The sequence below is a fragment of the Pygocentrus nattereri genome, chromosome 17, assembly GCF_015220715.1.
Source record: "Pygocentrus nattereri isolate fPygNat1 chromosome 17, fPygNat1.pri, whole genome shotgun sequence".
Classification (NCBI taxonomy): Eukaryota; Metazoa; Chordata; class Actinopteri; order Characiformes; family Serrasalmidae; genus Pygocentrus; species Pygocentrus nattereri.
The window spans coordinates 2,166,634-2,192,472 of record NC_051227.1 but is presented as its reverse complement, the minus strand read 5'-3'; the positions used below and the strand labels follow the sequence as shown (position 1 = coordinate 2,192,472).

At 39.3% G+C, this 25,839-nt stretch overlaps 1 protein-coding gene across 1 annotated transcript in view; it reads right to left on the bottom strand.

Annotated features, from left to right (window-relative positions):
* zgc:172282 (leucine-rich repeat and fibronectin type III domain-containing protein 1-like protein) overlaps positions 1-25,839 on the bottom strand; it is a 158,273-nt gene that overhangs the window by 5,431 nt on the left and 127,003 nt on the right. Inside the window, exon 4 of the mRNA XM_017708869.2 lies at positions 882-1,513. Coding sequence (XP_017564358.1) covers positions 882-1,513 — 632 coding nt within the window. The remainder of the gene's footprint in view (positions 1-881; positions 1,514-25,839) is intronic.

The window sequence follows — 25,839 nt, the reverse complement described above, 5'->3', positions numbered from 1 at the left end:
TATTTGGAGACAGTAATGAAAAATGTGATTATCCTGCTGCCAGAAACCGAGAAGGAGAAAAACATTGCAGATGATTTCTCTCATCTTCTAATGGTCTTCCATATTGTATAGAAGATGACATAGGTACACACAAGTTATTACTACTGAATGACTGACTTTCTCATTTATATACTATACAAGTAAACTCACTTGCAAAACTGCTACTGGCCATTCTGATTGAAATCTAATTGAATGTCATTATAGTGGTCAAATATTCTATATAAAGACTTAATTTCACATCATGACCATGTAACATAGCACACATTTTAAAAGTTATGTACCAGCCAGGCATACCTAGAGCCACAAAGAGGCGGTCCAGTGAACACTGTTCAATGTTGCTCAGTTCATCATCACTTTACTTCACCCAAACTCTTTACGAGTGTTGCTAGGTCATCAGCATGGAAGAAGAAGAGGATAGAAGTCCTTCCTTCTGCACCAGCAGATCCTGATTAAATGGACTTCATTGATTTAATGATTTCAAGTAGGTGCACTCTCTTATTCCAGGGCAATTTATCCAGCAACTGCAATTACCTGGGTGGAACTACTGATTCAGAATCACTGATTCACCAGCAAAGCTCTTTAAGATATTCGTGAATGTGAACCATTGGGACAGGTGAATAGTCCTGTACCTAGTATGTGTGAAGGCCATATGGATATTCGCTTAACAGCAATATTTCACACTGAAAGAATAAAATCAGGTGCACCAAATAACCAACCTCCTTTTCCACAAGCATTCAACAGAAGCTTTTAAAAGCATTAAAGTCTTCTAAAGGCCGTTGGCTTTTCTTGAATGCTACTAAACCAGTGCAATCTATCTTGCAATCGGATTACCGTTCACTTACTTCCTGACATGTCCACAGTCGTTGTTCCTTCATTGGTGGATAGCAAAGGTCCCCTTTTGACCTCTACGCAAGTTCTGGAGAGGCGCTTCTGTGTGGGCGACATGATGCCCTCTCCACCTGTCTCTAAGCTGACCACGCCTTTCTCACAGTCCACCACTAGAGCCATAGCAGCGGAGTCTTTGAGGGAAGGGGGCTGTGCCCCTGCACTCCCTGCTAACCCTGTGCCCTGCTCTTGGCCCTCTGTGACTTTGGAGGCTGAACGTGGAACTTGCCCAGTCGCCTGCCCTCCGTTGGTCTGCGAGCGGACATTAGTCATGGCCATTCCTTTGCCAGCCTCGGCTCCTTGCTGGCTGTAGACTTTATAGCGTATCATGAGGATGATGATGAAGACCAGAACAGCAGCAACGATAATGCCGCCGATGATTATGATCATGGTTCCACCCAGAAAGTGGCTGCGGAGAGACTGGCACTGGCTGTACTCCGTGTCCGTGACGAATGTGACGCAGCCCACTTGCCGCGTGGCGGTCAGCGAGGTCATGCCGTCGTCGTAGACGGCCAGCACGCACAGGTCGTACTCTCGCCCTGACACCAGGTCCCTCACCAGGAAGTCCTGACTTGTGGACGGTATCATCCTATAATAGAAGTAGAGAAAAAAAAAATTACATTGTTTCCTAAATATGCAATTCAATTCATCTGCACAAAGCAGTGGTCCATGTGATGCACAACCTTGTCATATTGATAGTTTTTAAAAGCCTATAATCTATTATCTTAATCTAAAATCAGCTGTATTTTTAGCCCTCGGCAGGCCTTTTTAGACATAATTGCTGAACATAGCATTTTTATGAGCCTACACCGCTAATGTTTATAAGCCTGCATAGTTAATGTTTATCAGACACAATGTAAAAAGTTACAGTGTAAAATAAAGCTTCACTGGGCCTGGGCTAATGCCATGTTGCTTTTATGCAGCTCTATAAACTATTCATGAAGGCAACTACAACTAGAGGCTAACTTTGCATTTTCGGGCTGAGTTAGAGTTTGAGCCTTTTGTAATTCATGACATCACAAAAACAATCATTTCAAAACAGTCGCAGTTTGCAGTTCAGATTCAGCATATGAACTGTACAGGCTGTCCAGTGAACAGTTCATTTCGGAGCTCTAACAATGTTTTCACACTACGACAAACTCTAATATCCCAAAAAAGGAAAGAAAAAAAAAAGATTTTCCAGGATATGGGCCCCTAAATACATTTTCATATGACACACAGACAATAATCATTTTTGCAACTGTATTATACTTTATAAGCATATGTTCAATCAGTTCTGTAGTGCACTTTAGAAGACAGCTGTGTAAAGTCTACAGCAAGACAGCTCATAAAGACTGAATAAAAGATGAACATAACTTGATGCAATGAACAGAACATTGTCCATATCTCTTTGTTGTGAGCCTGCTGGTTACTTTCATTGCCCTATTGCTTTCCGTCTCAGTATCATGTCATCACTCCTTTATTTTCTCATTTATAATTGTGGGAAGATTGGAGACAGTTTGAAATCTTCGCAGCAGGACAGAATGCCTACGTAGAACAGCCTCTGGCAATATTCGGAACCTTGTTTGCGCTTATTGGAGAGTTACTGCATATTGTGTAGTGTTAAGGTATCATGCATGATCATTTCTGTCCAGGCAAAGCCAGATTCATTAACACAAGCAATGTGGAAATCGATACCTTTGAGCCTTAAATGGATTTTTAATTAAATATGCAACATACAGTAAAAGCAATAAATAGGGAATTAAAGTGCACATGTGGAGTGCTTGCGTATAGTAATGTGAGTATGTAGTGTGTGTGTGTGTGTGTGTGTGTGTGTGTGTGTGTGTGTGTGTGTGTGTATGTGTATATATATATATATATATATATATATATATATATATATATATATATATATTAGTATAAATAGACTTAACATTACTAAAATAAGGAGTGATCTCTTTCCAAACTTCTCATTGAGGTATCTGTAGTTATCAGCCAACAGTTTGGCTATTCAATGCTTTGTAATGTTACTACTAAACAGCTATAAATATAACAAATATAAAATAATGTTATTTAATATTTTGCGTGTCCATCCTTTGATTTATTACAGTTTTAATTGTTTTTGGGGGACTTTGGGCTTTTAGTTTATCAAAGAAATCTGCAGGGATGTTTTTCTACACCTCTAAAATTCAGTCTTGGAACTTGGCTGCACTTTCTGCCTCTCACAATCACAGTGGTCAGACATGGCGTTTGAGAAATTTTGATGTAAAACGTTACTTTATTTGAGCAGTAGGCGTTCATTTGCCCAGAAAATAACTAAGACAAATATAATAAAATTAATTTAGTAGGTAGTGATGTTGGTTTGTCTTTCTTATTATTGCTATTGTATATTTTAGATGTGTGAAAGCAGCTTTTGGTTTTTGCCTCGCTGTCAACTGTATGTACTCTTGGCATTCTCTCAGGTCCCTAAGACAATGAAAGATACACATTTCTTCAAGTGTATCTTACATAACTTGCAAGAAGGCCATTCATTCATTTGAATGAAATAAAAAAGTACTCAATGCACAAAAGAGTACAGAAACTGAGACTGACTCCATCACTTGAAGCAAAACCCAGAGGCAACACTTTTATATCCTGTCTGCAAGGCAGCCTGAATGCGAGGCGACCCTATGTGCGAGTGCTGGGTACCTGTGTGTGTTTTGTTGGAGACGGGAGTGTGAGCATCTCATTAATTTCAGCACACTTGTTAACATTTTCTTTTCTTTCAAAGGTAATGATTTTTGGAGACAAACACATTATACCCGACACATTTATAACATTTCTAATTCAAATCATTTTTTTGCCATGCACCTTGCTGGAGGCCAGAAGTGAGATGGAGCCAGGCTGCTGTTTCAGTGACTGCAGTAAATATAAATAAATTATTTTACTGAAGGTAAAACAATTCTCTTCTTATTCTCTTTAAAACAGAAACCACCCTTGATTGTTAACCAAAAAGGCAGAAGACTGACCCTTAGTCAACAAAGCTGCATGCGGTCAAATCTCATTGTAAAATGAGTGTCTGAACTTTCACTCATGTTTTTTCTTATTCATTAGTGACTCTTATTATTCCCACAACAGGGAAATTTCACCTCCATATTTGGCCCATCCATGAAGTGAAACACCACACACACTAGGGGGCAGTGAGCACACTTGTCCAGAGTGGTGGGCAGCCCTATCCACAGCACCTAGGGAGCAGTGGGGGGCTATGTGCCTTGCTCAAGGACACCTCAGTCATGTAATGCCAGCTCTGGGGATCGAACCAGCAACCTTCCAGTCAGAGGGCCAGTTCCCTAACCTCCAGCCCACAACTTCATTATCTCATTCCCATGCCTTACTAAGTCATTGCCACGCATTAGTATCTCATTTCCAAGCAATGGCCACGCATTGTTCATATTAAACCCTGTGGATGCATAAAATTTTGCAAACCATTTTTTCAGCATATCTGCCCAAAGCAAACACAAGCTGACTGGGAACAGCCATTGTGCAAACCTCAATGCTGACAACATGTCCTGCTTTCATGATATCACGGAACTGAAAATATTCATCTTTAATCTAAAAAGCATAATGAACTGACAGATTTAAAATCCAGTGCCCTGAATTCAGTGTTTAATTGTATCTTAGGCTCAAAGCAAAGGCAGATCCCTCCTGAGACCCCCTTTATTGCATCTATCACATATCTGTTTACGTAGGATTTCTGTAGCCTAAAAGGGGGCATGTTAAAAAGAGACATTTCACATCCACAATCTTGGAGAGGATTGCTGATGTATTACATCACATATCTTTATTATATAGGATGCATGTCTGTATTATTAAATAATGAGAAATAACTGCTACATTTGCTAATCATCAATAATGAAATCAGTCAGGAAAAAATCTGAAAATACATACCTTATTAAATGAGATGTGAGAAGCACTAATTGTATAATGTCAGTAGTGATAAGGATAATAAAAGATTTAGTTCTGTCTTAATGGAAATGGAATGACACTCACAGGCTTTCTTTCGAAGTGTATCTTCAATGCTGAGCATTCAATTCAATAAGCCTGCAAGATCACAAGACAGCAAACTATTGAACTACACAGGAAAAAAAAAAAACCCTTCCTTGATTCCACGGAGGTCACTGAAGTGTCACTACGGAAGACACGTTTCCCTTTTCCATTATTAAAGATCTGGCATGGTCAAAGTCGATGAGAAATCTGTGCATCTTATGTGCTGATCCGGTTACAGAGTGGCAAGGGAGAGGCCTGAACCCCTTCGTCTACTGACTTTAAAGCCTTCTTTGAAGTGTTCTCTTCTTCCTCTCCTGAAACCTGTCTGTCAGACTTCAAACTATAAAGTATGTCTGAGTGGTATTTTTCTGTATGTGCATTTTGTTCTTTATTTGGTTATTTTGTTATTTGCCTCACAGGAAACAGCACACAATGGCCACAGCGGGGTTAATATAAAATAAAAAAGCTGTTAAATTTGATTCAAATATGGATATCAAATGTGTATATGTATTAATAAAGTTAACTCATTACTTACACATAGTAGTTATGTTGCTGTAACAAATTTCAAGTTGAGTTACTGTACATAATTGGATGTAAATCAACCTTTACTCAAACTATTATTAAAACAAAACCTTGCAGTGAAATGTGTTCACTAACTGTACTAAAAATAAAAAGAAGAGTTTTCAAAATAAAGCATTTTAAATGAATATATAAAGAAGAAACTGTGTAATTTTTCACCACTATGTAGACCTGCAAAGAAGCATAATAACTGAAATATGTATTACCCTGTCATCTGTATTGCCTCAATTACATAATATGATAATCCAGCATTACATGGAAGGCGAGAGAAATCACGGATGTTTCTGTCCATCCTCCTATTGTGAGAAGACAACTCAAATTATGGGTCTGAAAGGACGTGTAGCAGTCAGGAAGCTGTTATTGAAAAGGGAAATACACAAACAAAACAGAAAAAAAATAGCAAATGAAACACATATGATGCTGGTGTTCTCAGATCAATGGACTGTCCACCTAGAGTCCAGAATGTAGCATCACTGAATGTGTTTGGGATTATGTGAATTGTGGAAAACAGAAAAATATGCCTTCGGATTTCAGTGGAAAAACTGGAAGTTGTAAACACAGTGAGTATTGTGGTTTCTGTGTACATTTCTGTTAAAATACATTTTCTGGGGCTCCTGAGTGCCGGAGTGGTGGTGTGTGAAGCAATGGCCCTATCATCAGGGCATCATAAGTTCGGTTCCTGGTGAGCCGTCGGTGGTCAGGACTCCAAGAGAGCACAATTGGCCTGTTCTCTCTGGGTGGGTAGACTGGCCCTCTCTTTCCCCATCACTCAGCGCAACGCTCGCCAGTGCAGGCGTCTCTTGGCTGACAGGACAGAACCGGCAGTTAGAATTGTCCTTCACACACGTTCAGCTGTCTAATGATGTTGCGTCAGCTGCAGTTCAAAAAGATGCAGGGGCTCGCTTCACATGGCTCAGAGGAAGCTTGTGTTGGCTTTCGCCCTTCATGCAATTGGGGGAGTCCTGTTGGACTCCAAAAAAATACATTTATTTTAAATTTATATGAGGGTTATATGGGCTCCTCTTATTGTTTACTGTGGCAAGCTAATTTTCACTGAATTGATTATATGCTGTAAAATGCTGTAATGCTACAACCACCAATACACACACATTTTCTAAACTGCTTATCTGTCGGGGTCACGGGAGCCTTACTCAGCAGAAGGTAGGATATACCCTGGACAGATCATCAGTCCATCACAGGGCAGACAGACATATACATTCACACAAGTTAGCATGTCCAATTGGCCTGACTGTATGTCTTTGGATTGTGGGAGGAAACCCACACAGACATGGGGAGAACATGCAAACTCCACACACCTGGTTGCTTGGCCAGGAACTGAAATCAGGCTCTTCTTGCTGGGAGACGACAGCACTAAACGCTGAGCCGCCGTGCTGCCCCAGCTGCCAACTAAGGTGATTAAAATAGGCATGAATTCTGTTACAAACAATCAATTCAGTAATTGAGGATGACTTATAATCAAAAATATATGCTCCAAACTAATGATCAAAAAGTGGTACAAAACCTTGAGAAATGTCAAGGTTAAAAGATGTCGGAATATAAGTAGATAACCGAATGCACATTTTACTTCAAGCTGTTTAACTACCTAAAAATTCCATGCCGCATTTTACCCTGTGTTAGGTTGTGCCCCACACTCCCCTATTTCAATTCACCACTGATACCCAGCCAACAAAAAGACCATTCATCTGCACGTAGCCAAGGGTCTTTCTCGCCGTTTCCTTCCTCTAGAATATTAGAGTGCCCACATGCTGCCACCGTGTCAACCAGGGAGACTTTTGAAGCCTTTAGAAACTCCAAAGGGGCATAGACCGGAAAACTGTAAGACGGAACCATAAGAAATGTGGACTAGAGGACTTTGCATTGCAGGATTAATTGAACATGTGAGTAATTTTTCACAAAACAGCAAATTAGTTTCTCTCTGGCCCTGATGGTGGAACCCAAAGGGAGGCCACTTTCTTGTTTGGTCTCTCTTTTATCCATTTCACACCACACTCAGCCTGAATGTTTCTAATATCTGGCGGGAGATATATGATTGAGGGAAGAATGTATTTAGCGACTTATTGAGCCAATTTCAGTATGCTAATGTAAAAACAAAACACTATAATAATGTACATAATATTTACTAGGAATGAAAATACATTGCCTAAGCAAATGTGCAGCAGGTTTAAAGGGGGATTCCACTTAAATTCTATAACTGTGTATGTTCATTAGTAAGATAATACAAATAAAGGCTCTATCGAACTGAACAAAACTCCTTGCTGCAAACTAGTCTTTCTGATATCCTGCCTGTGATGCACTAAAAGCGTAATTTAAACATGTTGGACAGATGTTTTATTATATCAATATTTTATTCAATACTTTATTTTTCAAAACCAGGCTCCACCTGGTGTCTCTGAACCGGTAGGACTAGAGTCATTATAGGTGACAGAGGGCCATCAAGACCGGCTCAGTGAAAACTAATGAAGGTTCAAATCTTTCTACTGTATATGTCACGCATGGTGACTAAGACTATGGTGCACTGGAATCCACTGGACATGTGTCAGTCAAGGCCTTCATCACTTGGGGCAGGCATGATAGATTAAGACTCGAACTAAACTCTGCAGGGTGGCAGATCAAAAGTTCTAGGACCAAAGTTGGTGGAAAGTGATTAATTAGCATTTTCTTTTTCTAACCTTTCAGAAATCCATTCAACATTGCATTCAATCCATTGCTATGCAATCATTTAATCAGCTCTATCATAAAAATGTAATGTTTAATTGGGCAATATGGGTTATGCTGAGCCAGTTTAGGTCTCTTTTGAATAGGATTGTGTTGAGCTCAGGTCAGTTTCAGACTCAAAACTTGATGATGTGGTTTGAGCAGAACCACAGAACATTTGTAGGCTGTATTCAAGTGCTGACCAAAATTCCAGGCCTAATCAGAGAAAGTCTCAACCTGCTAGATCTTTAGAGCTGGATTGTATAGCCTTAAAAGTGCATTGACAGCAATGATTAGTTCCTCCTCTACTTTACTGAAGAAAAAAAAAAAAGACATGGCTGACTTATGCCCTGCCCAATTCGTCTCCCATTGGCTGGCGCATGGTACAGTCCATCAAAATATCAATTCTGACTTGAAAACAGACAATGGACTGTACTTTTCATGCACTGCTTTCCATTAGTGACTGTTGTCTGTCCATGCATGATGAAATCAAACTCAGTCTGCTAAGCTCCAAAGGTGAGTTAATATGGTAAGAAAACTAACGTGCATGCATAGACCCGTACAAAGGTTAGGCTGAACCCCAGATGTACTCAAACCTTGGAAAAAGAGCTGTGTTTGATGAATGGAAAGAAAAAAAACAACAACATGAAGTCAGAAAGTCCTGTCTCTTCTCGCGAAGGTCAAAACTGAAGGCTTTGATTTGCAATTTTTGCCCTAATATTGGGCAAAAGGTGCAGTTCAAAAACCAAAACATTGCAAGTAGAATAAAATCAATCCTACATTCATTTTCTACAGAAGACTATCGAATAATATCTTAATATATGCATGATGAAGTGCTGAGCTTCAGTCGTAAACACAAAGAAAGCACCACTGACAACCGTGAGCTTGTCAGAAGATGTAAAAACACACTTTACATTGTTCTCGGCAGAATACTTTAAGGAACACATATTGGGGGTTTATTAGGGTCTTTTTCTATGTTCAAGGAAACACTTGTAAATAATTTATTCACTATGCATTAAGCTTTATTTATTTATTCATGCATGACATATAAGTGCATAAGTGGTATGTGAAAATAACACATAAGTGCATTATTAGTTCACATTTACCTTACATTTATCACTTGTTATGCAAATTACTCAGCATGTAATAATTTAAATTAATAAACTAAACAATATACTTATTACATTTATAAGACAAACTGACTTAATGAAAGCATGTTTAGTGTCTTTTTAAACTCTTCTGAGCTCTAAAGTAATAAACTCCTGAAATAACTTGATGACCTACAAGCTACATGAATCAAATGTTTCCAATAGTACACTAATAATGTAAGTTTAGGTGAGCAATTAATACATCAATTGCATAATAATATCTTAATAAAGTTTCTATGACTCATTACTGCTATTCATTTTCTCCAATTACTTAATAATCCAGGTCATAATTAATCAAGCTTACTTTACAGTAAATAGACAATTTAGAAGCACTTTAGAGGCTTTACAAAACAAATAAGACCTCGATAAACTGCCAACGTGTGTTCCTTAAAATAGGGTTACCAAAGTTTACTTTATACAGGATCAATAATAAGTTGATAAGATCCTGTATTCTACATCTGAATGAAAGACTAGATCAAACACATGGCATGGACATTAATGTAAGGTTAATTTAATGGCATTCCACAATTGCATTATAGATTTGTACTGTATAGCTCTCTGCGTGGTTACTGTGCAGGACAGTGGTGCAGTAATACATTGGTACTGAAAGCTACCTGTCCAGAAAAACATAACAGCAAAGTAACTGAAATGCAGCACATTGATTTGTAAGATATGAGTTTTTAATGGAACTTAGACATTACATGCCGCATTAACATTGCAGTAACAACGCATAGCACCCACTGAAGTGGGGAAGCCTGAGCTTGCACTCTATAAGGTTCTGCACCATAACTACTAGTTGGAAGGTAGAGCGGGCGTTGAGTCTTAAAGCCAAGATAAGCTAAGCCATTTACCCTTTCTGAAATCAGTGGCTGCTCAGAAAGACTCCCTTTCATCTTTTCATCAGAACTAAAGCAAACACACACACACATACACACACACACACACACACACACACACACATATATATATATATATATATATATATAAATCCCAAGTCTCCTCCTGATCTCTACACATATAATCCCATCTGTGCAAGTCAACTGCAAGGTTTAGATTCACCACATGGCCATTCAGCCACGACCTCAAATAAAGAAAGAAGAAAGAAAAAAGAAATGTATGTAGTACGCAAGTAAAAATGAATAAATCAATGCACTATATTGCAGACAGTGACTCAACTGCACCAGTTTTGGAAAGTTACAATAAAGTATGATCAATTATACTAAGTTAATATCTAATCATCTCCTTCTTCTTCTTCTTCTTCTTCTTCTTTCAGCTGCTCCCTTTAGGGGTCGCCACAGCGGATCATCTGCCTCCATCTTGCCCTATCCATTGCCTCCTCGCAACACCAACCATCTCCATATCCACCTGCACTACACAAGTTAATATCTAATGAAAGAAGTTATCAAAATAAAATTCTCAGGCTGTTTTCCACCATAAATTTTCATAATCATTTTCAACATTATTGTGTAATAGTGAAGCACAATAACAGGAAAAGAAAATGGCATCAGATGTAAATTTGGCCAATATTTCAAACTGATGTTTGGTGGTATATTTATTATAATGGTGGTATATTTCTACCCAAGCATGAAAATGGAACCCAAACCCATTTTAAGATCTACCACAACCAGCCCAACCAGGCCCAACCAGCACTACTAAATTTGACACCTGAACCTGATCAGAACCCATTTGTGTGCAACAGACATTACTTATACATACATCTGTTATATAAAGCTTTGAATAGTTGCTATGTCTGAAAGCCAAGCTGTAGCTGGTACAGACCTAACCGGTGTGATCTAACTGATAACTAACAAGGCCGAAAACATCAACATCATGCTTTAATTTGGTTTAACAACCTTGATATTGCAACGCACTCCTAAGAAATAAGCATAGTGTTACAGCTTCATGTCCAAACGCTATATGCCTTAAAATAAGTTTGTATTTTCAAACACAAATAGGAACAAATTAAATGACTGTTATGAGAAATTATAAACAGGCAACAGGCAAACTGCAATCTCATAAGCTTAAATTCTATTCCAACAAAAAATATTAAAACAAAATAAATAATATTTTAACACAGAACCAAGTGCCATTGGCACATGGCTGTGCAGCTGACTCAGGGATTACCATTGAGCATCGATGGCAGATTTCTTTTCCATGAACAGTAACATTTCAGTTATTCCTCTTCCTGTTCAGGACATTTGAAGCAGTGCTAAACAATCTTTTGCCGTCCATTCTGGCGCAAAGCACAGAGAGATAGGATCAGGTGAATTCAGCAAGAGTAAGAAAGCACATATTGGTCTGCCAGTAATTCAGTGCCTATGCAATCTGTGGAATGGCTGCCTCTGCTAGTTACCCAGTTTAAATGTGATCGGATTGTCGCTTTCTCAGTTGCCTGCATTTCCCTCAAGTGCTTCAGTGTAGACGAGGAATCCACTCATCGTCTGCACAGTTTGGTAGGCTATTATTGGTATCATGTTCTGCTAGCTTTTGATGCTCACTGTGCTCAGCTGGAAGATGTACTCTAAAGTGTCACATCTCGTTAATGCCGTTAAAATGGTGTTTACTTTGCCTCCCTCGGAAATCACAGGTGTTTTCAGACGTTGAAAATAATATGGGCTTAAGTTAGATGTAAAAAAAAACCCCAGACTGATAAAATGCTTCCTTTCATGTAGCACATGTAGCGAAACTCTGCTCAGATTTTACATCACTCTATCAAATTATAGCTGATTGCTGATCCCATGTTTAGTCATCCGATTCCAATCTGTAGCTGATTGATCTTTCCATCCCTACTGAGTGGATGACTCAGGGATACGTCAGGTTCCAAGTGAATTTGTTTTTCAAGTATGTAAGAGAGTAATGAAAGATGAAATCCAGGCTGCATCCAGAGACTTTTGCCACCCTGAAAGAACTCAGAGAAATCAAGGAGATCGAGGAAGAACTGGACGAATGGGACAGCTGATTCCTTTCAGTGTCACTAAAGTTGATGTCCACTGCTGATAAAATGAACCAATCACAACATCCCTAATACAGATAGAAAGAGCCAGTCAATTTTATACTATGAATCCTTATTTCATTTTACACCAAGTACAAAGTGCACCACACAAATTATATATATATATATATATATATATATATATATATATATATATATATATGAATGTAAAGTATACACTGTGTGCAGAAATGAGTAATTTTGATCACATCATCCTTTTTATACATGTTGTCCTACTCCAAGCTGTATAGGCTTGAAAGCCAACTACCAATTAAGTAAATCAGGCGATGTGCATCTCTGTAATGAGAAGGGGTGTGGTCTAATGACATCAACACCCTATATAAGGTTTGCTTAATTATTAGGCAACTTCCTTTCCTTTGGCAAAGTGGGTCAGAAGAGAGATTTGACGGACTCCTTAAAGTCAAAAATTGTGAGATGTCTTGCGGAGGGATGCAGCAGTCTTGAAATTGCCAAAGTTTTGAAGCGTGATCACCGAACAATCAAGCGTTTCATGGCAAATAGCCAACAGGGTCGCAAGAAGCGTGTTGAAAAAAAAGGCGCAAAATAACTGCCCATGAATTGAGGAAAATCAAGTGTGAAGCTGCCAAGATACCATTTGCCACCAGTTTTGCCATATTTCAGAGCTGCAACGTTACTGGAGTATCAAAAAGCACAAGGTGCGTGATACTCAGCGACATGGCCAAGGTAAGGAAGGCTGAAAAACGACCACCTTTGAACAAGAAACATAAGATAAAACGTCAAGACTGGGCCAAGAAATATCTTAAGACTGATTTTTCTCAGGTTTTATGGACTGATGAAGTGAGAGTGACTCTTGATGGGCCAGACGGATGGGCCCGAGGCTGGATCAGTAAAGGGCAGAGAGCTCCACTCCGACTCAGACGCCAGCAAGGTGGAGGTGGGGTACTGGTATGGGCTGGTATCATCAAAGATGAACTTGTGGGACCTTTTTGGGTTGAGGATGGAGTGAAGCTCAACTCCCAGACCTACTGCCAGTTTCTGGAAGACACCTTCTTCAAGCAGTGGTACAGGAAGAAGTCGGTATCGTTCAAGAAAAACATGATTTTCGTGCAGGACAACGCTCCATCACATGCATCCAAATACTCCACAGCATGGCTGGCTAGTAAAGGTCTAAAAGAAGAAAAAATAATGACATGGCCCCCTTGTTCACCTGATCTGAACCTGTGGTCCCTCATAAAATGTGAGATTTACAGGGAGGGAAAACAGTACACCTCTCTGAACAGTGTCTGGGAGGCTGTGGTGGCTTCTGCGCGCAATGTTGATCGTAAACAGATCAAGCACCTAACAGAATCTATGGATGGAAGGCGTTTGAGTGTCATCGTAAAGAAAGGTGGCTATATTGGTCACTGATTTGTTTTTGGTTTTGTTTTTGAATGTCAGAAATGTTTATTTCTAAATTATGTGTTCTATTGGTTTACCTGGTGAAAATAAACAAGTGAGATGGGTATATATTTGGTTTTTATTACGTTGCCTAATAATTCTGCACAGTAAGTTACCTGCGCAAACAGATATCCTCCTAAGATAGCCAAATTAAAAAAAAACCCACTCCAACTTCCAGTAATATTAAGCTTTGATATTTATGAGTCTTTTGGGTTGATTGAGAACATAGTTGTTCAATTATAAACAGAATCCTCTCAAATACAACTTGCCTAATACTTCTGCACACACTGTAGTTGAATTGCTCTGTGTTTGTTCATCCTCTCTGGGTGTGTATGCAGTGATTTCACTCTAAAATCTGTGAAAGTCTTTCATCTGCACTCCACTTTAAAGCCCCTTCAGCGGGTATTTTAAGTGGCTTTTCACGTCTACAGTATTCCATCAGCTGGTACGATGGCACCATGAAAATGGTTACGGGTCACAGAGGAGAGGAGGAGGATCGATGGGAAAAAGTAGCAACTTTTAGGGTTTCTGGACGTAACCTCTGTCTATTTGACCTAGCATGAAGATCAGCCTGCTGGTTGTGCTTGTGTCTCCTCTCACACCATTTGCAGCGCTTCCTCTCTCAGTCATCTGCATCAGACAGTGTTGCATTCTCGAGGGCCTGGTCATTGGTTATAAGTAGCTAATGCTGAGACATGAATGACCTAATATTTGTCAAATTTCAGCAGTGTCTGATGGTCATAGATGTTAGCACCAGTGTATGGAATGTACTTATGAAAAAAATGACTCTAGACATGAAATATATTTAGTACTGTTTATGCCATTGTTGTATCCAATTGTCCTGACTTAAAGGGTCTTTGGACTAGGGGAGAAAACTCACAGAGACACAGGGAGAACATGTAAACACAACAATATGAAATGTTGAAACTGAGAAATTTGTATTGTTTTTTGAAAAATATATTTGCCCATTTTGAATTTGATGCCAACAATATGTTCCAAAAAAGTTGGGGGCAACAAAATGCTGGTAAAATTGTGTAATGCTTAAATAAAACACCTGGTGGTTGATTGACAACCGGTCAGTAACATGATTGGGTATTAAAACAAAAGCATCCCAGAGAGGCTGACTCATTTAGAAGTAAAGATGAAGAAGGGTTCACCACTCTGCGAAAGACTGCACATTTCATCATTTACTGTGCATAACAACATTAAATGATTCAGAGAATCTTGAAAAATCTCTGTATGTAAGGAACAAGGCCAAAAACCTCTGTTTGCTGGCCATGATCTTTGGGCCCTCTGGCAGCACTGCATTAAGAACAGACGGGATTCTGCAGTTTAAATCACTTCTGTCTGTGAAAACACAAAGTGGAAGTGGAAAAGTGACCTGTGGTCCGACAAATCAACATTTGAAAGTTTTCTGGAAAGCAGGTCCTTCGGGCTAAAGACCGCTCAGCTTGTTATCAGTGTACAGTTTAAAAGCATGTATTTATGATGGTATAGGGGCTCATTATTGCACATGGCATGGGAGATGTGCACATCTGTGAAGGCACCATTAATGCTGAACAGTATATACAGGTTTTGGCAACATATGCTGCCTTCCAGATAATGTCTTCTTAGGGAAAGCCTTGATTATTTCAGCAAGACAATGCTAATCTACATTCGGCACTTATTACAGCAGTGTTGCTCTGTATTAAGAGTCCAGGTGCTAAATCGGCCCACCTGCATTCCAGAGCTGTCACCACTGAAAACATTTGGTGCATTATGAAGTGAAAAGAAAACAACAAAAAAGGAGCCCCTGAACTGTTGAGCAGCTGAAATCCTACATCAAACAAGAATGGGAAAACATTTCACTTTCAGAACTACAGCGGTCTGTCTCCTCAGTTCCCAAATGCTCACAGAGTTGGTAAAAGAAGGGGTAATGAAACACAGTCGTAACCATCCCAACTTTTTTGGAACATATTGTTGGCATCAAATTCAAAATGGGCATATGTTTTCTGAAAGTTTCAGTTTCAACATTTGATGTGTCGTCTTTGTAGTATTTACCTTTAAAAATATGATTTACTTGATTTGCATTCTGCCCAGCATCCCAGCTTTTTTGGGAAATGTGGTTGCTTTAACTTTTAAATGAATTTTACTAAAAGTGAAGGAACAAACCCCAGATAATAAGCCAATGTTGACCTACCAAAACTAAATTTAGTTGAGTGCCTAAAATGGTTTTATTTGATAAAAACGTACTATATGTGATATAAAAAAAATAGTTCTGTTAATACACATTTGGCAGTTCTGCACACGAGTCCCAGTTTCTGCATTTAATACATGCCAGTGTATGCGCATCAGCAGATATATGAATGAAAAACGCTGAACATCGTCATCTAATTGAAAAGAGGTGACATTTAAGATCTCAAAATGACATTGAATTATTGTCCAAAGAATCATTATTAAATCATATCTGAAGTCAGAAAATGTCACCTGTAGATAGAAACGTTGGTGTCTTGCTGTTCTTTAGCATGCACCAAGCCTCATTCATTCAATTTTCAGAACTAGAGCCTCATTACTACATGAATAGCCTACTAATGACGAGCGCTGCGGCGCACCACTAAAGGGGGCATAGTTCCTTCAGGGGGGCAAAGTAGAGTGACGAGATCAGGCGCTGTAGCATGATTGCCTCTGCTTAAGAGGCTTAGGTAAGCGTAGGCTCAGGGTTCATGCCGTTCAGCGCTGCTTGGCAGAATTGGAGACCCATTCCATGAATCGCATATCGAGACCAGGGAAAACAAACACTCCTTCGCTTTCTGTAGAAGAGGAAGTTCATTGCGTATGCGTCATCTTTACTATGCAATCACACCGCAATACCTCCAGTGTTAAAATAAGACAGAAGGGCAGTGTGTCTTAAGTGGGCACTGTGTAGGCATGTTAGACTCGTCTCTGAGGCACACTGTAGGTGGTAAATGTAGCACGGGAGATGTGCAGAATCAATAATAATGAATAATCTTTCTATAGACAGTGTAACTGGAACATAGTCAGGCTCTGCTAGTAAATCAGGAAGATGGTAGGCTGGTCAGCGCATGTTATGCTTTTTAACAGCATGCTTATGATATATTCATCAGATTGGAACATGGGATCTGTTCAAAGCCAGCAGCGTCGAATTATAATTGCTGGTGTGGTTTCAGCTTTTCATTTATGGCATTTGGCTGACGCTCTTATCCAGAGCGACTTACAATTTGATCATTTTTTACACAAGTAGGCGAAGGTGGTGTTAGGAGTCTTGCCCAAGGACTCTTATTGGTGTAGTGTAGGGGGCTTACCCAGGTGGGGTATTGAACCCCAGTCTACAGTGTAGAAGGCAGAGGTGTTACCCACTACACTGACCAACCACCTTTTATGAAAGTAGAAGTAGAGTATACATTTATTTCTCGCAATATACCTTAAAAAAATCACTATAAAAAGTTAGGGGCCCATTAGCAAGGGTATATTCAATTAGAAAAAAAAATAATAAAATGATTCAAATAAAATGAAGAAAACACACCAGAATGTTCCAGCTATTAACATTACTGCTACTGAGTCTTGATCAGTTAATGGGCTGATCCGCCCATTGGCTGAATCAAATGGTTCATACGTAACACAGTGTCAGAAAGTCCTATAACTGGGGTTAAAAGGGCTCAGAACTATAACAGCGGTGTGGAAATACTTCATGCTGTTTTCCATTGAGAAAATAAGTGCTTTTTCTGTATAAAAAACAATTAAGCATTTATATCCGTAATGCACAGGCATTAAAGCTCTACCAAAGCACTGGTCTTTCACGGATTAGATTTTTAAGAGGTATTTGCATGAAAGAAAGAATAACACATAATTAGCACCACATGTGTCTTTTAACAGAATGAGTCCCGTCACTGGAGGTTACATTAGCAGTCAGGTAATCTGGTTAATATGATAATCAATTGTTTTATTCAGGTAAACAATATAATGAACTTACCAGTCATACACACACATTTTGGATAAAAGCGTCTGCTAAATGTAATGTAATGTAATGTAATGTAAATAAATGATGTGATTTATTGAGTTTCTAGGTGAAAATAAGTTAAGCATTTTCTCTGTACATTTTGTGCACAATTGCTATTTATTACTTGCATAAAAAAAAACGTATTAATAATAAAAAAATCTGAACTTTCCAAAATACTGATGTACATGAATAAGTGTCTTTTTTCTACACAGACCAGTAGGACAACTTGCATCTGATTCATTAAGAAGGTCATGTTTTAAATATTAGTTGATACTTCTAAAAGATTATTTGAGCACCCTTTCTCAAAATGACCATAAAAAGCAAAAAAAAAATTGATGGTTTATTTCTCTATGTGATGGAAAAGACTACACGTCCATTCAAAGCGGTTTAATCAGCCTCAGCGCACACTGACTGCGCCACACGCATCCATCAAGTCTATCACGTCCACGGAGCCTTTTTTCAATTATTTTTCATTTCCTTGCATGAGAGTAGTCCATAGGGATCTGGTCAAATCACACGTTATTAAAATATGGTGATCTTGTTGGTGTGGTAGAAGCAGAGCAGCTAATGCTGTGTGGAGGAAACTCTACTCTGACACAGCAATAAAAACTTTGTGATTTGGTTTATATAAACATATATGCTCTCTGTGCTGTCAAGTTTTAAATCTGCTATATTGTATCATTCAAAAAAGAGATGCCCACCCCAAGCAGTTATGTGACAGAGCTGAGTCGGAGGACATGTGGACTGGACACGTGCTCCTCAGATAAGGATCACTTCACTCGCATATTTGAGAAAATTCATCAACATGCTGTGCCCTCATGTAAATCAACCACTTACAGTAAATTTTGCACTGAACATTTTCTTATCATTGAATCATTTTTAATCTTCTCATACTTCTTTCTGAGGCATCTCTGCTCCTCTGGTCACGTGGAAAAGGGTGCAGTTTGCTGTGCTTTGAGACCAGGTGACGTGGATCGCTAGTTTAAATGTCTAGTGTAGTTTAAACTAAACCAGCTCTAATTTATTTGCTTTGACTATTTCCCTTTTATCAACAATAACTGTTCTATCTAAAGCCCTTTTCTGATTAAATTGACTAAGCAGAGAAACGAATAACAACATTAACATACAAATGCTCAGGTCATTTCATTCTACTTGGTTTTTTTGCATATATTGTTTTTCACTCAGCAGGCAAAGGAAGTTTAATTAAGTCATCGCCATGCCACAATTATCCTTTAGCACACCATTTAACCAGCAGTGGTAAAACTGCTTAAGTTGATCTACAAAAATGCTGAATTCTCTCATATATTTAGGCTGGACTATATTTTGCAGCGCAACCAATTTATATCCTAAACATAATGTCAGGTCCATAAATATTTGGACATTGACGGTGAAAGTGATGCTTATTTTAGCTTTCTACCACAGCATATTGGAGCTGAAGTGAAATAAAGAATATGAGCTCAAAGTGAAGACAAATTCAAATCACATTCAAATTCAATGAGCAGGTATGAGAACCCTTTTCATACACTGGGGCTAAAAAGAAACTGGACCAACTCAAAATCACAAATTCAACTGTCATTTTTAACAGCTGGTTGCAAAGCCTTTGCAATCAATGATTGCCTAAAGTTTAGAACCTGTAGCAGGTGCTTCTTCCCTTATGATATACCAGGTCTACTGCAGCTGTCTCCAGTTCCTGCCTATTCACTGGGCATTTTAGTGAAACTGGACTGAAGTCATATGGTTGACGTGGACTTTGCAGAAAATTTAACCGAATTGTCTAAAAAAAAGTCTTGGGTCGCTTTTGCAGTGTGTTTCAGATCACTGTCCAACTGCACAGAGAGGCACCATCAAATGAGTTCTGAATCATTTGGTTGAATCCGAGTGGATAATTTTCCTCTGTACACGTAATAATTCACTCTAGTGCTTTTGTTAATAGTCAACAATAAAGTCAAAGGAAGCAGGTAGCTGAGCTCATGCGCTTTGGATGCGATTTCTTCATACTTTCCTCTTCCCGTCATTCTGGTACAAGTTGATCTTTGTCTCATCTGTTCATAAGTTATTATTCCACAAAGATTTTTATCACCAGTCTCTTTCTGTTTTGCGGCTTGCATCTTATGGTAAACTACATATATTTGATCTGGTCTTCTCTTGATTATTGGTTTCACACAGATACAACTACATCCTGGTTTCTTGACTGAACTGCTGTGAAGGGGTTTTTTTCTCGGCAAAGAATTTCTAATAGCAGTAGTAACACTTCCTACTATTCCTGCATTCATATATATGCACTATACATGCATATATATGACATACTTAACACCTTTTAATACTGCACATCAACATTTATAATAACCCTTAAGTTGCTATAATTACAGGCATAAGATATTGTAGTGCAAGTATATATGACATCATAAGGTCAGGTTCCATATGTCCTATTAATTTTGGGGGAAGAAGTGATTATACCCAACAATGGCTACGTGGATATCAGTCTGATATAATGCAGAAACACACCAATCAGGCATAACATCATGACCACCTCCTTGTTTCTGGACTCACTGTCCACTTTATCAGCTCCACTTACTGTACAGGTACACTTTGTACTTCTACAATTACAGACTGTAGTCCATCTGTTTCTCTGATACTTTGTTACCCCCCTTTTACCCTGTTCTTCAGTGGTCAGGACCCCCATGGACCATTACAGAGCAGGTACTATTTAGGTGGTGGATCATTTTCAGCACAGCACTTTCTATTTAAGAGTGTTACCAAATAGTTTATTTGGCCACACCTAATGTTTCTCCCATCTATCTGATGGGTTTGTTTTGATTTTTCAGCCAAATGATGGCTTTCTTCACTTGTAGTGACTGCTTTTTAGACTCCATATTGAGAGGTAACAGCAACATATTCCAACTCAAGACCTATTATCTGCACACATCTGCCCATAGAACAACTGAGCAACCGATTGTTCAATTACTTTTGAGCCCCTAAAAATTGGTGGGGTTGGAAATGTATGAAAATGTCACGCCTGCCAACAATCTGCACACGCTTCAGGGTTACAATTCCCAGAATCCATTGCAGACTCGTGAGGAGGAGCTGTATCCTTCTCTGTTTTCTGACTCCGACTCCCAAGATCTCTTGCGAGATCACATGACCCAGGACACAACACTGTCGACCTATCAGCAATCCATAGTTTAGGATAGATATACACCGGCCACTTTATTAGGTACACCTTGCTAGTAAAAGAACTGCCTTCATTCTTTGTGGCAGACTTTCAACAAGGTGTTGGAAACGTTCCTCAGAGACTTTGGTTGGTTATTTGAGTTACTGTTGCCTTTCTATCATCTGGAACCAGTCTGCCCGTTCTCCTCTGACCTCTCACATCAACAACCCTAGAGATGGTTGTGCGTGAAAATCCCAGTAGATCAGCGGTTTCTGAAATACTCAGACCAGCCCGTCTGGCACCAACAACCACACCTCGTTGTCTTGACCACCTCTACATGCCTGAATACAGTGAGTTGTGACCGTGTGATTGGCTGATTAGCAAGCAACTGAACAGGTACCTAATAATGTACCTAATAAAGTGGCCAGTGAGTGTAAGCCCGGGCTTTAGTTCAGATCTTTGCGATGTATTGTTTTCGTTGGAGACTTACTGAGCCTTCTTTCCTGTGTGTGTTATCTTTGTGTATGACTTCCTGCCTGTGATTTCCTCGACCCTGATTTTGGACTTTCCCTTTTGGTACCTACGTCTGGTTTGTTTGCTACTTTGGTTTTTTGACTCTCTGCCTGTTTTGTGGATTTTGCCTTGCCTTGCCCTTTCTTGTTATGTTTGCCTTGGTTATTGTACGGATTATCCTGGACCTGACCAATGCCTGTTTTTTGACTCCTCTCTGCCTGTCCCCAAGTGAAACTTCACCTTTGTTTTTGAACCGCGAGCATTGGCTTTCTGATCGCACGTCACAGAGAATGGCTTTAATTCCTACACTGTTCACTTATTTGGATGAAAATACCTTCAAATAAAAGCTTAAAGTCTAAGGCTAAAATAACAATAACCTTGTTGATGTCCAAATATTTGTAGACTTCATTGTAGTCAATATTGACTAATCCTATCCAGTTGTTCCTTCTGCAAAAACATGTTTCATATCACACCTCACAAACCCTTTTTGTTCTAATGGTCTGTTTAGTGATGTTAGTCTTTTTGTCCTTCGCTGAGCTCCACAATGAAATTATACTGGCTCCAAATGTCCTTGTAGGACACAAGATGACTCAAATCATGCCTGGTTGGTTTTGAACCTCAGAAAGTTTCATTTTATTCTCTTCAGTGTTTACAACAGACAGCTTTGAATTCCATCTGACTTCCGACTGATATCAAACTTAAGAAACACTCTCTCACACACACACACACACACACTCTCACACAAACACACACACACACACACACACACACACACACACACACACACACACACACACATATCTGCATCCTATAATCTACACGATCTGAGCTCAATTTCCGTTTTACGTCCCACAGGATTTACAGGCTATGTAACTTAAACATCGGCTTGGAATGATTCAACCAACTGTGACATTTGTTTCGCAGCCCCAAATAAAGCTGTCTGACGAAACTCAATCTGATAGTGTTTCATACTCTATCAAAAAAAGCCTGTTTGCCAATGCATCCCGTATCTAAGAGAAGAGACGACAGTCTGTCGGTTTTGGCAACAGCGTAGGGTGGAGGTAGGAATGGAATGAGGAGGAGGAGGAGGATGTCATCGCGGCCCTCATTACTCAGTCCCCGACGTGTGCCAAGGAGAGAGCCAGCCTCAGGCTACTCAAGATGCTCACTCTCCTTTCCCTGTCTGTCCCCCTGTGCTGCATAAATCTACTCTGGGGACATGCATGAGGTGCCAGTTCATTAGGTATTTTGCACCTGCACAAATTTGATCAGAAACCTACCATCATCTTATCGTAGTTGATATATCTAATATTTATCATTTTGAGATGATTATTTAACTTATTTCTAGATATTTTTTAGTTTTTTCACATTTTTACATCTAGTGAAACGGCCTATTCTTTTGGAAGATAATCTGCTTGTTTCATGCATTTCTTGAAACAACTAAAGGCCAAGGGAGATGTAGTAGTTAACTTTTCCCTAGTCTTGCAAGAGAATGCATGAATTTTGAAATTGTTTAGCACCAAAAAGCTGAAACATATTTTCCATATATTGTAATGTGCAAACGTCATAGGCCGTCTTTCATTTAATTTCCTGTCAAACACCCATTAAGTATAACATTCATTTTTCATTTCCAATGAGATTAAACGATATGGGGAAAATGGGATTCCTGACAACCGTCCATGACCTGGTAGACCACCAAAACTACTACCATCAAATGGTAGAAAATCAAGCTTAACTCTTGCTTCAGATCTGAGAAAACCTTTCCACTGTGAGAGGAAACTCCACTGTGTTGAGACTTCTGTGTATTTTTATATTAAATACATGTTTTCTGTTTTTTTCCAGGTGCTGAAAAACGTAATAAACGAAGGGTGGTCTCTGGCTTTTAAATAGCATTAGCTATAGCCTCTAACTGTACACCTACAAAGTTTACTTAACAAGGTGTTTTTAATAATGCAGCCAGGCTGTGTTCATTACCTTGAGTATGCTGTGCCATGATCACTTCTACTCTCCTCTTTTGCTTTCATTTTAAGTACAACTTATGTTGTAATGATGTTTTACTCTAGTCAAGCAACAAGGCACAATCAGTGTTCCGTCTACTGCTGCTCATCTTTGTTCCTCGCTCCAGCTCAGACTCCCTTGCTCTCAGAGTGCGTTGCGATTTGCTACATTATTGATGTGTGGCGAGTTTCCAGAAAGCCTTCTGAAGGTTAGCCAGTGTGTGGCAAACACACCCAAGGCTCCCTGTGCTCTGGCCAGCTCAGCTCAGAAAGACTGCAAGAGGAAAAGCAGGGCATGACTGGCCTCTCAAATAGCCCCAGAGTTATTCCATCATTTATTCATAGGCCTCACCCCAGTCGCCTTCACCTGGCAGCCAAGATCCTGATCATGGGGCTCCAGCTCTGCTGGAAGTTGTGCTTTTATGTTCAGTCTGCGGCCTTATTGCCTCCACCCAAAACACAATCTTAACCTATAGGATAGCAACCACAAAACAGACCACCGTGAAAAGAAGATTTCTCTCTGCGCTCTCTGTTCCACTGTCTGCTTGTTCCTTGTTGCTGTAGATCATAAGATTGGTCGTGGTGATTGCGGATTGGCAAAAAAAGTAACTCAAAGTAAGTACGCAGATAATTTTTCAGTTACTGTTTATTTTCAGGACTCTTTCCTCCTATGTTTACAGTAAGACATATCACAATCAAAACATGCTGCAATATAATTGCAGTACTAAATTGAGCCGCCTTAATGGCATCATGGTCGAGCAGCAGGATCGTTAAAAAAGCCTAAGGCTGTAAACGCTTAATGTAAAAGAGAGAAATAAAAAGCACTCTAGCTGAAATGTAAACTCTTAATGAATAATTAATGCAATAACTTTTTACTTTGCATAATAGGTGATAGGAACTGGTGAATCTTGATGATTAGAATGGCTCCCTATGACCTGTGGCATCGCAAGCCATGAAAGCATAGACAAACGTGCGAGGAAAACATTGGCGTGTGCACACAAACAGCACCACATCTTTCTGACTGAGTCTCTAGCTTCTGATTTTTGAGGTCAAGCTGCTCCGTCTCTCAGTGGGAGGTTAGTCATTTGCAGTCATCTATCTAAGAGCTCCTCTTAGCAGCAGTCTCAGTAAGCACTGAAATCAACCTGCCATCAGCACACTCAACTCCTCCAACGGAAGAAAACAGATGAATGCAGTCTGAACTTGCACTGTTATTTGACTTACCTTTACTTCACCACTAACAGACTTTTCACATACACACCAGGGCCTGACTGATATCAGTTATCAGGATTTTTGAAATTCGCTCCAATAAAGCACTGATATTTTTAAGATGGTGAATGAAAGTAAAACGATATCTCTAGGGAGTGAATCCATGATATGCCAGAGTACACAGTGATTCAAAAAGATTCATCAGATTAAAATGGTTTATTTCACTTGTAAATCACGACAGGAAAACGCAGTACATTGTAAATGGTTTAAGTGAGAATAAAGTTAATTGTGTAGTTCAGGTTTACGGACAGCATCTACGTGATAGTCAAGTTCATCCCACACTCGATTGAGCACGTCAGGTGTCACTGCACTCACGGCTCTTTCAACATGATTTCAGAGACCGTCCAGCATTGTGGAACCAACGACGAATGCTCTGAGCTGCTGGAGGTTCACTGTTGATGAAAATCACGTTGCACCGTTACGGTGCATTCACTCTTATTGAAGCGGAGGACACAAATCGCAGACTGAAGGGAGCCAGTCAGAAACTCTATGACCCCCTCTTTCAACTGGTATGTGATTGTTTCCTTGGGGCCTCACGGTTGTAAAAATGTCTGATAAAAAAATCAAAATGAAATCGGATCAATCTTTTTGAATTACCCTGTATAATGAAAACTCTTGAGCTGCAAAATGACTCTGTTGAGATATTTAAAGAATAGTGATAAGCTAAGCATTAAGACATACTGCAGTATACTACAATTTATTATTGTTGACTGAAATTCTTCCTCCAAAAGATTTTTTTTTATCTTGTTTTTTGATTTATCTTATTTTACCTTTATACTTTGTTGATTTGAACAATTTATAGATAAATGTCAATGCTGCCATCTGGCAAAAACGCTGCTAAATAGGGCAGCAATTACATTCTGGCATCTTTGCAGGTCCTGAATGTAAGCACTGCATCATTTAAGGTGGTAAAGAAAAAAAATCTAATTTCTCAAGTTATTTTTCTTATATCTTATACATTCCATACACACATGATCATCAGACACTGTATTAGTATGGAAATTGTTGTACAGACAAGGCCAAAAGATTGTGGCGCAGTCTGATGCAGCTGACCAAGTCAGGTGCCAGGTCTCATCTGTTAAGGGGCCATGTTAGGCTAAGGCTAACTATAATCCCTAAAGACCAGCAAT